The sequence below is a fragment of the Macrotis lagotis genome, chromosome 2 (assembly GCF_037893015.1).
Source record: "Macrotis lagotis isolate mMagLag1 chromosome 2, bilby.v1.9.chrom.fasta, whole genome shotgun sequence".
Classification (NCBI taxonomy): domain Eukaryota; kingdom Metazoa; phylum Chordata; class Mammalia; order Peramelemorphia; family Peramelidae; genus Macrotis; species Macrotis lagotis.
The window spans coordinates 242,838,576-242,852,938 of record NC_133659.1 but is presented as its reverse complement, the minus strand read 5'-3'; the positions used below and the strand labels follow the sequence as shown (position 1 = coordinate 242,852,938).

At 39.9% G+C, this 14,363-nt stretch overlaps 1 protein-coding gene across 1 annotated transcript in view; it reads right to left on the bottom strand.

Moving 5' to 3' along the window:
• The window catches only part of GUCY2D (guanylate cyclase 2D, retinal), a 31,182-nt gene extending 17,128 nt beyond the window's left edge, over positions 1–14,054 (bottom strand). Inside the window, exons 1-7 of the mRNA XM_074221010.1 lie at positions 14,030–14,054; positions 13,395–13,967; positions 12,616–12,917; positions 11,156–11,507; positions 10,691–10,775; positions 10,190–10,292; positions 9,544–9,645 (exon numbers count right to left, since the gene is read on the bottom strand). Of these exons, the coding sequence (XP_074077111.1) occupies positions 9,544–9,645; positions 10,190–10,292; positions 10,691–10,775; positions 11,156–11,507; positions 12,616–12,917; positions 13,395–13,967; positions 14,030–14,054 (1,542 nt within the window). The remainder of the gene's footprint in view (positions 1–9,543; positions 9,646–10,189; positions 10,293–10,690; positions 10,776–11,155; positions 11,508–12,615; positions 12,918–13,394; positions 13,968–14,029) is intronic.
• Positions 14,055–14,363: the final 309 nt, after the last annotated feature.

Sequence of the window (14,363 nt, the reverse complement as noted above, 5' to 3'; positions counted from 1 at the left end):
ACAGGCCTGTCAGTTCTGCATTAGGGTGGGGTTACTACTATGAAGCAGTTCCTTTATAGAAAAGTTGGTCCATTAACTTAATCATAGTGCTATGAAAAGAATTGAACATGGAGTTACAGATTCCAAGTTCAAATTCCAGTTCTGCAAACTACTACTTGTGTGACCTGGATAAATCACTTAACCTATTTCTCTATAAGAGGAAGACTAGATGCCTTTTAATTTGGAAAGAAGTTAGTGGAAGTAAGGTTCCTTCCATTTTCAAATTCTATGATCTTCATGAATTATGAAAGGCAGCACCACTATGGCTCAATATTATTATGGTTACTTGCAAGAACAATCTTGTATCTTCTTATCTTTCCATAGCTGAAAGTCAAAAAATAAACAAAAAGTTAACACTTGGAAAGGTAGGTGCTGCTGAGGATAGTGTGCCAAGCTTAGAGTCAGGAAGACTAATCTGAGTTCAAATTTGGCCTCAGACATTTACTAAGTATGACTCTAGGCAAGTCACTTAATCCTGTTTATCTCAGTTCCTCATTTGCAAAATGAAGTGGAGAAGGAAATGGCAAACCACCCTAGTATTTTCGTCAAACAAACAAACAAACAAAAAAAAAACCCCTACCAGATGTACTGAGTGAGATGAGCAGAACTAGAAAAACATGGAATGATGATCAATCATGATGGATTTGCTCATTCCATCAGTGCAATAATCAGGGACAATATTAAGGAATTTGGGATGGAGAATATCATCCATATCCAGAGAAGGAACTGTGGAGATTAAATGAAGACCAAAGTTAATTATCTTCAATTTTTAAAAGTTATCTTAGGTTTCATGTAATTTTGTTATCTCTAATATTTTCTTCTTTCCTTTTGGATCTGATTCTTTCACAATATGTTCAATTTTGATCCATGCTTCTCATGGTTGCAAATGTAAAGCCTAGATCAGATTGCCTTCTGGGGAGGGGGAAAGGAAGGGAGGGTGGGAGAAAAATTGTAAAGTTCAAAACATTGCAAAAAAAAAGATTGGTAGAGGGTGCTGCTAGGTGGCGCAGTGGATAGAGTACTGGCTCTGGAGTTAAGAGTACCTGGGATCAAATCTGATCTCAGACACTTAATTACCTAGCTGTGTGGCCTTGGGCAAGCCACTTAACCCTACTGCCTCACAAAAACTTAAAAAAAAAAATATTGGTAGAAGCTATTACTGTATGCAATTGGAAAAACAAAATTTTTATATATTATAATAATAAAAAAGAAAACACCAAATAGGGTAGCTAAGTCTGAAGTAACTTCATAACAGCAACAAACCACACCTAAGGCTCATACTTATTTAAAATATCACATGTTAACATTATCTATGTTCTATTGTATTTGTATTTATTTTGTTAACTATGTCTCAATTACATTTTAATCTGGTTCTGCTCTCTCCTGGATGTCATAGGTTGCATAGGAGCAGTTGATTGTGTGTCTAACACCTCTATCCTAGGTAATTCTAATTATAAGTATACCTGCAGGCTTAGAAAGTTTCCTGTATGGCTAAAATCGCAAGCCCAAGCTCTGTCCCTACCATTTATACTCCACCACTAGCAGACTGAGTTTCCAATTAGGAAGCTATATTCTAACTAGCTGTTGAGTTTCCAACATTAGATTACTTTCTTCACAGATCTTATTCCTAATTGTAGGAATCCTCTTTAAGGAACTTCTATTATCATGAAGCAGAGATGTCCTGAAATCATACTAGATCCAAGTTTTCCTGAAAACTTTGAGGTATCTCAAAATATCTCAGTATTGGGACAGCTAGGTGGCACAGTGGATAGAGCACCAGCCCTGGAGTCAGGAGTACCTGAGTTCAAATCCGGCTTCCGACAATAATTACCTAGCTGTGTGGCCTTGGGCAAGCCACTTAACCCCATTGCCTTGCAAAAACAAGAACAAAAAAATCTCAGTATCTCAATATATATATATGTGTACATATATATATATATATATATATATATACTATCTTTGAGATAATGAGGGAGAAGAAGGATTAAACCATGGCTTCCACTTTCCATGATACAGGGGAACTGGATTTGAGATTCAAGTTCAAATCTTCATTTTGCCATTTAGCATGACCTTGGGCATTTACCCTTCCTAGTCCTCATCTGTCAAATAAGGGTGTTAGACTAGATGAGAATGTCTGAAGGTAGAATCAAAGGTTCTGATAAAGTACATGAAAATGTTCTATTTGAATTTCTCTAAAAATATAAGTAATTAATATTTCTCAAGTCTAATAGTCAGATTTGCTCCTGTTTGAAAGCACATAGGCCAAAAAACAGAAGACTTTTCTTTAGGGAAATGGATTAAGGGTAGAAACAAAACCTGTTATCTTGTTAAATTCATAGCCTTCCCCAACCCCTGTAAATGACTGGCCTGTTACCTACTTAAAAGAAGAGCCCTCTTCTCCATTCAGAGGGCTTTTTCAGAACGGATTCTGGATAAGGTCACAAGGAAGAAGACCTTTGCTACCCTCAAGGGTAGTGGTCAAGGAAGGACTTGAATAGTTATTAAGTAAATAATATTCTATTTGTTGGAGTAGAATATTAACCCTAAACTGTATTTTAATATATTGAGATATTTTCCTTGTTCAAGATTACTCTAAATGTTATTGTAAATCATGTTTGGGGTAGAGAAGCATGTGCTAACCAAGGTAGTAGGGTGGAAGAGAGAAGGACCTATGTCAGTTTGGATATTTCTCTTTAAGTTAGAAATAACTTGGATTTAGAAAAATGTTAAATTAATAAAAATTGCTTTTGGCAGACTTGTCTTCTACTCCATTAGGAATGATCATTGAAACTAGCCTGGTTAAATTTTAGAAGCCTATTCCTAGAAATTTTAGAGGTAGTATAAACTGCTTCCCTTCTTCTAGGATCTGGAATCAGTCTAATCCAAGTATAATTCTACTCATCACATTTCCTTCCTCCAGCTCTTTTTCTAACTGAGTAAAGATTAAGATCCCTCCCTTAGGGAGGACTGGCTTTCAAATGCTTTTTTAATACTTTTGGCTCAGAAATTAATAGCTGAAAGACACTGTAGACAACATCTAGTCCCATCTCCTCATTTCAAAAATGGAGGAATTAAATCCTAGAATAGAGAAGGGATTCCACAAGTGTTAGATAGCGAATATATGGTAAAATGAGAATTCATACAAAATTCAGACAACTGAGTCAACCTCTGAGGTCCTTTACAATTCTTAGAGTCTATATGTAGGCCAAGTGCCCTGTGAGAGATTTACCTTCCTCCATACACATTGACATGGAAACTTGGTTTGTAGGAATGCAGGCATGCTGCTGAACAGACATTACCCATTTGTGGGTTTGGTTTGGTTTATACTGATGGGCCTTCCCCTTGAAGAAAAATCAAATGACACCTTGGAAGAGGAAGGATGGTTCTGACAGAGATTGCCTCACCTTGCAGAGCCTATAAGGGAACTGGAGACAACCAACTGGCATTCCTGCCATCAAAAGCAATGTCTAATTAGACCAGAGAAAGACCAGGAACAGTAGGTGTAGTGGTTTTTAAGAATGGAATTCAGCTCATTTCTTAGCCCACTCTCCTGTCTCATGTTCTTGGATTACCAAATGTTTTTAGAGTTTAGCTGAGCTAAATGGATGAATTATAGCTACAGAATGAAGTTGGAAAGATATTAAGAACAGATGTTAGCAAGAAAATGAGTTGGACAGAAAATAAAAGAGACAAAATGGCAGGGAAAGAATTGCCAAAGACAGAAAACATCCATGACGGTGGAATTACAAGTGCAGGGTCAAGGGAGAGAGAGAAACTTAGAAACTTCAAACTTTTCTTCATGAAGAGCTGCTCTGATTTCCCCAGTGTCTTAGAGGGGAAGGATTTGGGGTAGGGGGAGATCTCTCCCCTCCATGTTTGGAGTACCTGAAATGAGGAAAAAGAAGCAATAGGACATGACCTTTTCTAACAACTCCCCAGATTGGGGTGGAGGGAGAGGGTAAAGAAAAGGGTTGCCATTTGTGACCTTGAATATAAGAATATGGTACATTCCTAAAAATGTCAGATATATGTCAGATATGCTAAAAGTCAAGAGGGTAGAAGGAACCTAAAGACAACTAAAAAGGGGTTTTGTTTGTGTGTGTGTGTGTGTGTGTGTGTGTGTGTGTGTGCTTTTTTAAATCTATTCTGGGAGAAAAGAGGAAAAATCAAAGAATAAGATGCTTGGGGTAAATGGAAATATATCTCACAACAGGTATTAGTTTTTAATTATTATGATTTTGCTTTTGCTTTTCCCCCAAACAAGTAAAATGACTTTTGTGCTGGATATATATGAGAACAAAGGTGACTAATAATAATAACAAACATTTATATGGCATCTTAAGGTTTGAAAAGCAAAATAGAGAGTTGATCCTCAAAAGAGCCCAGATTGCCCATCCTCCTCTGTGGAAAGTCATGAAAACCAGTGCATTCTCAGGCACCAAGAGAACTTGTAGATGTGACTTCTAAGCCAATATCAATAATATTTGAAAAATCATGGAAAATGGTAGGGGTGCTATAAGATGTGAGACTGATAAACATTGTCCTCATTTTTTTAATAAGGGAAAAAAAGTTTCTACAAACTATGGGCCAATAAGTCTGACTTTAGTTACCAGGAAAATTCTATAATAGGTCATTAAAAAGATGAACCAGCTTGCTTAGTGAATCACCAGTGGTGATGAAGTGGTGAGTCATGGTGAAAAATCTATAACTGGTAATTAAAGAGGTGAACCAACTTAGTTGTTGTACTATTTTGATTTCAAGGAGCCTATATTGCTTCGTCAAGAATAGGTCATTTCAAATTAAGCTTGTTTCTTTTTCTGGACAGGATTACTAAACTGGTAGATAAGCAGAGAGCTGTAGAGCTGGTTTCTCTATATTTTAGCAAAGCTTTTCATAAAATATCTCATTACTATTCATGTGGAAAAGATAAAGAAATATGAGTAGAGAAGAATACAGTTAGAATGACTCAGAATTGGTTGGATGATTTGGGAGTTTTAAGTGGACTACAATGCCATTATGAATCAGCAGTGTAATAGAGTAACACAAAAAATGCATTATTGGACTAATAATAATAATAATAATAGCTTTTATATAATTTTTTATATAATGTTTTAAAGTCATTAATAACTTCACAAATTAGAGGGTGATACAATCACTGTACTCAGCCTTGTAACTCTCACCTTCCTTCTTCTCCTCTTATAAATGAACAACTAAATGAGGCTGAAGGAAAACCCATAACTGTATTGATTATAGTATATCCATTACAAATTCATGTTATCCAACCTCAATGGGGCCCTCCCTGTAGCAAAACAGTTCTTTTAATCCTTGACAAGTCCTTTTTAATTGATTCCTATCTCAAGTCCAACAGAAGCTACAACCTTACCTTGCTTCCGCAATACCTCTTTCCTGCCCACCTCTCTGCTGAAGACTGTCTTGTATTTAACTTAAAAAATTGAGACCATTCTCCCATGCTCTTCATCTCAAAACCCCCTGAAGTCATCTCTCACTTTCTCCTCCTTTCCCTCAGCCTCTGGCAAACTCTTTAAATGGGTATTTGATCCCATCCCCTCTTGTCTTTTCAGTAGATTGCATCCTTACTCTCTTGGATCTTTAACTTCTCCCTAATAGCTGGTTCTTTTTAATAATTTTTAAGCATGCCCAAATCACTACAAATCTTTTAAAAAATGTCACTTAGACCCCCTACCATCAATCAGCAAATTGTTCTATATTTCTGCTCCCTTCCTCAATCAAATTCCTTGAAAAAGGAATAGCCTTTATTTCCTCTACCTTCACTCACTCCTCAATCATATACTATACTACTTTCTATCTCCTTTGTAATCAGTGCTCTTAATTGCCAAATCTAATGATCTTTCCTCGGTCTTCATCCTTCCTGGTTTGTCTGTTTCATTTTTCACTTGACCTCCCTAAGATTTTATGATTTCATTCTCTACCTCCTAGTTATCTGACTGCTCCTTTCCCAATGAATCTAATCATCACCTGAATGCTTGACAGTGTTCTGTTCTGGACCCTCTTCTTTTCTCTTTCTATTCTTTCTTTTCCTTTCTCTGTTTCCCTCTTTCTTTCTTCATTTTCCTCCCATTACCCCTCTTACTCTTTTTTCTCTCTCTCCTCATCTGTTCCCATGTATTTAACTATCTCTCTTCAGATTACTCCCAGATCCCTGTATCTAATTCCAATTTCTCCCCTTGACCTTCAGTCCTGAATCACAAATTGCTTATCAGACATTTGAAACTGTATATCCTAGGGACATCTTAAACTCAATATGTCTAAAACTAAACTCATTGATTTTACTTTGTCACCCTCTCTTCCAAACTTCCTATTCCTATTCTTTGTTGAAAGTCTAACCATCCTTTTTATAACTCATAAAATTGGTACTCATTTTCCCTTATCCTACATATCCAGTCAATTGTCAAAGTTTTTTTTGGGGGGGGGAGAGGGTTGAAGGGGGAGGTAATCAGGGATGGGTGATTTGCTTGAGTCATATAACTAATGAGTGTCTGAGATCAATTTGAACTCAGGTCCTCCTGACTCTAGAACCAGTGCTCTATCCACTGCCCCCCCCCCCACCATGGCCATGGCCAATTTTGTCATTTTTACCTAAAAAATATTTTACATCTGACCTTTTCTCTCCACTTGCACAGCTAGTATAATCACTTTGCATTTAGATTATTATAACAGCCTCCTACAAAACTTGACCAAAATTTATCTTTCCAGCTTTGTTTTGTATTACTTCCCCTTCCATATACAAAAGCTTTACATATTTCAGTGTCCTGGTTTCCCTGGTTTCCTTCAAGTCCAGTTAAAAGTCTTACTTTCTACATAAAGCCTTTCCTGAATTCCCTAAATATCAGTACCTTTCTTCTGTTGATTATCCCCAATTTAGCCTATATTTAACTTATATGTACAAAGTTGCATACAGAGTGTTTTCCTGATTGGATTGGAAACTTCTTAAAAGTAGGATTTTTTTTGCCTTTCTAGTATTCAAAATATACAGTGCCCTAGCACATAGTAGAAGCATAATTAATACTTCTTGATAGCAATGTCTCAGAGAAAAACAGCTTGGGTACCAACTCAATGAAAATTTCTGGAAGAGATGAAGCAAGAGTTTTATTTTCTTGAAAGAGAGTCAAAATGTTTTTTTTTTTATAAATGGAGTAAGAACTCTTGGGGGAAAAAAACATTAAAAAAAGAACTATGCAGGGCTGCTAGTAGCACAGTAGAGAAAGCACTGGCCCTGGAGTCAGGAGGACCTGAGTTCAAATTCAACTTCAAACACTAAATAATTACCTAGCTGTGTGACCTTGGGGAAGTCACTCAACACCATTGCCTTGCCAAAAAGCAAATTGGAAACAATTAACAGTTTGATACAAACTCCCTGATTTTATAAGGTGATAAGAAATAGAAAAAGAAAGTCAAAAGGTTGAAAAAATGGAAGAAACTATCTCAGCAAAATCAACTTACCTGGAAAACAAATGGAGAAAAAAATTAATCACTGGACTAGCTGAATACATGACCAAAAAAAAAAAAAAAAAAAGAGAGCTTAGACATCCTATCTCAAGAAATCTTAAAAAAAAAAAAAACCTGCCCAAATCTCTCAGAATCAGAGAGCAAAGTGAAAATAGAAAGAATTCATTGGTCACCTCCTGAAAGAAACTCCAAAATGAAAAGCACCCAGGAATATCATTGCTTTCAGATAGTGTGTGTAGTGTGTGTGTGTGTGTGTGTGTGTGTGTGTGTGTGTGTGTGTGTTTTGCCCCAAAAACCCCCCCAAAAAAAAGAAATTCATAGAAAGAGTCTAATTTGGACGAGGCCTAGGAGTTCATTATCTATTTTTAAAAATAAATAAATTTATTATTTATTTTAAACATTCATTTTAAAAAATTATTGAATTATTAATCCTTTCTTCCATATTAGCCATGCTGCAAAAAAAAAAACCCAAAGAAAATAAAGTAAAAAAAATGATACCTCAAACTATACTTATATTTCATCAGTTCTCTCTGGAGTTGGATAGCAACTTTCATCATAAATTCTTCAGAACTATCTTGGATCATTGTGTTGATTAACATAGCTACTAATCCACAGTTAATCATAAATACATTACTGCTATTTACTGTGTACAATGTTCTCCTGGTAGTGTTCAGTTCACTTTTTGCCTGTTCATAAAAGTCTTTCTAGGTTTTTCTGATACTATCCTATATTTAATCATAATCATATATCACAGCTTATTTAGACATTCCCCAGTTGATGGGCATTCCCTCAATTTCCAATGTGACCTGCCCAAAGTCGCAAACTCTGAGCCAGAATCCACAATTGCCATTTTGCTGGGTTAAGTTAGGATTACTGCGTGGGAGACCACTTGACATAGACACCTCACATCCTGCACAGCCCACATCAGTCCCGTGGGAGGTATGTTCTTATTGTAAATATTTGTGCAGGATTCCAGATAACCCACATTTTGCATCACTGACAACAATCCAGATTAACCACATTTTTGCACCAGGATATTCAGTTTTGTTTTGTTTTTTTAGTAAAGGAATCTATTTTTCCTTTTTCAAATGGAATTACAATCACTGAAGATATAAGTATGGATAGCTGTTGGCTAGGCAATTTGTCAAGTCCACCTTCAAAATTCTCTAGTTAATCATGATTGATTTGCTGGAGAGATTTTTTCATAATAATAATAATAAAAAAAAAAGAAATCCATCCCTTAGAGACATACCTTAGAACAGAAGTGTCAAGAAAGCTACTTACTTCCTGCAATACTGTGCCAAAACTAGATCAAAATGTATTTGGAAAACAGTTATCAAAATAAATATATAGTGAATCATAGATAACATTACATTTACAACTAAGTCAATATGTAGCCCACAGGGATCCTTATCATGGTTTGCTGTTTTTGTTCAGTCATTTCCAACTCTTCCTAGTCCTATTTCAGATTTTGTTGTCAAAGTTACTGCCGTTTCCTTTTCCAACTCATTTTACAGATGAGGAACTGAGGCAAACAGGGTTAAGTGACTTACCCAGGATCACACTGTTAATAAGTGTCAGAACAGGAGTGGCTAGGTGGCACAGTGGATAGAGCACCAGCCCTGGAGTCAGGAGTACCTGAGTTCAAATCTGATCTCAGACACTTAATAATTACCTAGCTGTGTGGCCTTGGGCAAGCCACTTAACCTCATTTGTCTTGCAAAAACCTTAAAAAGAAATGTGTCAGAGCCAGATCTGAACTCAGTAAAATGAATCTTCCTGATTCCAGGCTTGGCACTCTTGTCACCTAGCTGCCCCTTTGGATGGTTCAGAAGTCCCCATTTTCATTGGAGTTTGACCCTATCATTCTTGATAATCTAAAACACAGTTTAATATAACTAACATTTGAATAAATCACTTTTCAACCATTCTTCCCTCACTCCATTGTTCAGTTGATATTATTTTTGAATGAAGAAAGATTGACCCTGTGAGGAAGGATCCTGGTAGTGTACTCACTTCATACATGCCGATGTTGGAATTGTCTTGGGGCTGGCTAGGGATGCTGCGCATATCAGATACACTGTGGGCAGCCAGGCTTGACCGGCTACCCTCTGTTACCTAGGCAAGGAGAGAGTTAGGGGAAGTATAAGATGATAGGGAAAGGGGCAGCAACTGTGGGCTGTGATTGAAATCAGGTTGAGATTGAGAGTTAAAAATTAGGGAAGGAAAAGGGTAGGGGCCAGGTGTCAAGGGAGAAAATAATCATCTCTTCCATGTGTATAGTTATTTATAAGGTAAAGCCCCTTCACATCTTCCCACCCCCACTATTTGAGATAATTAGTTCTCAGATAATAATATTCTTATCCTCATTTAACAGAGGAGAAAAATTGAAGTTCAGAGTGATAAATTGGGTGTGCTGCCTATAAAGTCACACAGTAATTCAGTAGCAGTGAGCAAATGGGAATCTAGTTCTCCTGACTCTCAGGCTAGGGCTCTGGTCATTAACGTGTGACTTTTCAGAAAGTGATAGAGGAATAGCAGACTAGGGTAGAGATCAGGGGATAAAATGATACCCCAAAAATCTTCCAGATTTTCCCAACCTCTTGGGACTAGACGGACATCACATTTCTCCTGCTATCCCCCTACACCTAGACTCCCTTACCTTTCGGGAACTACTGCCTTGGCGAGGGAGGAAGGTGATGTCCTCCAAAGTCAGGATCATCTTGTTGGGACCAGAGATCATTTGAGCATGGAGGATCTGGCGTCTAAAAACCCAAATGTAGACTAGTCACTTGGGGAGAGAATGATGGGGACAGGATAATCCAGGTACAGGATAAGAAATGAGGGAGCTTTATCCCTAGGGTAATAGAGGATGAGCTAGGTAACACTTCTTTTACCAAGGCTACACAACTTGACTGGAACTGACAACAACCCTAACATCCATCCACTCTCCTTGGTCTGATGAACAATTTTTTTTTTCTCTACAGCCTCAATTAAGAAAGGTAGAACCAGGCTATCTAAACACATGGTTCATAGGCACAGAAAGGAGAGTTGACTCATCTATCAACTTCCAATATCAGTTTCTAGAACTAGCCCCTACTCCTTCTTGTAAGTCCTGTTCCCCTTTTCCATCCTTTTTCCCCCTCCTGAACCCTCAGCTTACCGAATGTAATAGGCCAGTGTGGCTACCACAAGCCCCACCCCAGCAAAGATGAGGATGACAAGAAGGATGAAGCTGGGCTCTACTCCTGAAGACAAAAGGAAAATGGAGAGGAGCTCAAATGGCAACATTTATTGGGGTTGGGTCAGAAAGGGAAAGAGTATTTGGAAACACGATAATCAAATGTAAGAAACAAACATAAGGGGCAGAGTCAAGGGCTCTGGTAGGCTTGGGAGGGAATTTTTAGGATGGACATGAGTGGGGTGGGGAGTGTCTTACAGGAAATAAGGGGGTCCTGGTAAGTTTCTAGGGGAGAAACATTTGGGAATTTCTAAGAGTTTTGAAGGAGAGTCCAAAGAAAGATACTGAAGTGAGAGGCAGGACAACCAAGAAGAAACTGGAGAATTCCAGAAAAAATTACATAGGACATATAGAGTCTTAGGGATGGAGAATGGGAAAGAACCTTACCTCCACTGCAGATCACATTTGGGTCAAACCAGCAAGGAGGGTCAAGACCAGGCCCCCGACCACCATGAGGAAAGTGGATGGGATTACCAGCATAGCTGAGGACTCCCTGGGTTGGATCCAGTGTAAAAGTAGGGAGTAGCTGGTCTCCTGCCCCATCTGTATCCAGTAGCACAAAAGGAGGCTCCTTTGCTCCTCCTAGGTCTCCACAAAAGCCTGGGACCTCAGTTTTGGGGATGTGACGGGCCACTGCTGCCCCAGAGACCCATCCACCACCCCCAGCTACTTGTGCTCCTGCCACAGCTCCTGCCAGCAGGTAGACAGCATCATAGATTGTTCCAAAGAGCGGGGATACCTGAATAATGAGAGAATCAGAGGTCATCTAGTTCAGTCCTTTGCAATCTTCCTAACAAGTAGCCTTCTAGTCTGTTTGAAGACCTCCCGTAATGAGGAACTAAATACTAAATATCTCTTTTGAGATAGCTCTAATTGTAAGGATATTTTATCTATGATTTGTATCCATGATTTACAGTTAATATTTTTAGCTTTTTTCTTTGAGACCCAAAGGAACAAGTTTAATTCTTTATCTTCATATAAACCTTCAAATATTGTCAGACAGTTATGTCCCTAACTATTCCAATGCCCTTCCTTTGCATGCCTACCACTTCACCAATGTCTTTCTTAAAACACTCCAGATAAATCTGACCAAGCAGAGAACAATAGGACTACGAGTTCCTTCCTTGTATTTTCCCAATTATGTCATATCCCACCTCCATCCCCTTGTATTTATGTAACTGTTTTGCTTTTTTGCAAAATGTAAGATATTTTTTCTCCATACTACATTCCATGTTGTTAGTTACAGTCCATTGTTCCAGTCCATTAAACTGTTCTCCAGAATATTACCCAGTCTTATAATCAGTCCCAATGCAACAGATGAAGGGGGTAATGATCCTAATGGTTATTACTCTAATCTTAATACTTGGAGTATTGTGTTCAGATCTGACTACCACACTTAAGAAGGATACTGACAATTTGGAGCACATCACAATTTCTATATGTCATCCAGAAATTTGATAAACATAAATATTTGACAAAGAAATAATGACTAAGACATTGATGGAAGAGTGGAAGGGAAGAGAGACTGGGCCAGAGCCATGCCCATTTCACTAACCAGGAATCCATCTCTTCTATTGCTTCATTGACTGATCATTCTCCACTGGCTAAAGTGAGACATTTCACATCAGCTTAGTCTTATCGTCCTTTTGGTCATTAGGTACCCATTTTCAGCTTCTTCCTTGCTTCCTTTAACTCTCTCTCATTCGTCACCTCTCTGCATCTAGATCTTGTCCCCCCATCTCCTCCATCTTCTCTCCCCAGTGTTTCAGGACCCTCTCTTCCTGATCGGGGATCCCAACCAGCCCTCTACCTGTCTTTACCATCTAAGACGGGAAGTCACCTCTCACCTGCTGGGGTTTAAGGTCCCTTGGTAGCTCCTGGTGCTCCTGGGCCTGGCGTAAGTTAGCTGACACACTCCCCTTAGGGCAGTATCGGGTTAGAGTGAGGACAGCATCATGAGCTTTTCGGAGTCTGGAACTGTTGGTGAGGGGCCTTAGAGCCTCGGGACCAGGGGGCAGGGCATAGTGTAAGGTGTCAAAGGGAAGGAACACCATTGTTCCTTCTACAAGGCCCAGTTCATCGGCAGCTTCCAACAGCAGCTGCTGCTCTTCCCCACCCAGTAGAACTGAGTGCATCACCATGATGACCACTGTGGAGGCAGGTCAGTTCAGGGATGGAGAGCAGCTCAGGCCTCAGAACCTTTCTTTCTCCTATCTGACTCAGGAGTTCCCCTGCCCCAGGCCCTGGCTCACCTGAATCTTCTCAACTACTTTCCCCTCCTAGAGAACCATGCTCAGTGCCATAGCAAGGGATGCCTACCATCCCCATGCTTTATTGTCTTCTGTCATCTCATATCACAAGGAGCAGACTCCTAGCCTAGGTTATCACCTCCATGATCTTGTGGCTGCGTTGCTTCTTTGCTAGGGTCTGCCAAACTTTCCTTGCTCCCACCCACCTCTTAGGGGTTCAAGAAGTGTTTGCCATGATGCAGTGGTTCTGCATGTCCTTGGGGGACAGGCCATCTCCCTTTTCCAGTGAGATGATACCTGTACAAAGTTATCTAAACCTCCCAAGTCCAAGAATTGGTCTTGTTTGCAAGAATTCAGTGTTGTTACTCTATCCATACCTTTGACCCTGGGTCCATCTGTGACTCTTTTAAGGGCATTCCTGGCACTTTCCAAGTCCGTAGTCTCCAAGGAGGTCACTGTGGCTATAGGTAGGCCCCTGCTCCGGAGCTCCCCAGCCAGGGCCTGGCCAGCCTCTACCCATAGGTCTTGTGGGGCAGTGACTAGGGCTACCTTGGCCCAGTGGAATGCCCGCAACAGGACATAGAGGGCATCAGGGGCTGGGGGGAGGGCAGGAGCTGTGGTCCGAGTTTCCCTTTGGGGACAGCCCCAAGGCACCAGGGGGACCCCAGCTTCTTGAGCCAGCAGTTCAGCAGGGTGGCATGCAGCTGGATTCACAGGGCCCACAAGGCCTGAGACTCGGGCTAGTGAAGGGGATAGGGCCCCCAGGGAGCCTGAGGTATAGCATGGCTCTGGGAGCAGAATGACCTCAAACCAGGGACCACCCTCCAGGGCTTGGTCATGGTTGAGTCGGGTAGCAGCCAGGCGGACAGCCAGGTCTGGGCGGGCCCGGGAAAAGATAGGATCACAGGTCCAGGGGCCCAGGACACCCACCGTGAAGGTGGCTGGGAAGACTGGTGCAGGGGGGAAGAGGAGAAATAAAAAGAAAAGAAGAAAGGGGAGAGGAGGAAAGTACCATGGTTGGTGATGGGAGAGACCATTTTTGGAGGGGACCAGCATTATGGGATAAAAGGGTAATGGGATCAAAGAGACAAGGGAGAAGATGGAGAGGAATCCATCATGGGACAACTTGAGAAACAGACAGAAAAGATAAAGGTCAAAGGAAAAGGATTATGCAGGAGGAGAGAGAGAAAAGAGAGGACAAAATAATCATAGAAAATCCTGTTTGGACCCTTACCCCCCAAACTATGGTATCTCCCTCCTCACTCTCCCATCCTTCATCTTTCAACCTTCATCCTTTGATGTTTTAAGACCAGGCTAGTTCTTTGCCACCCCCAAAGAAGTTCACC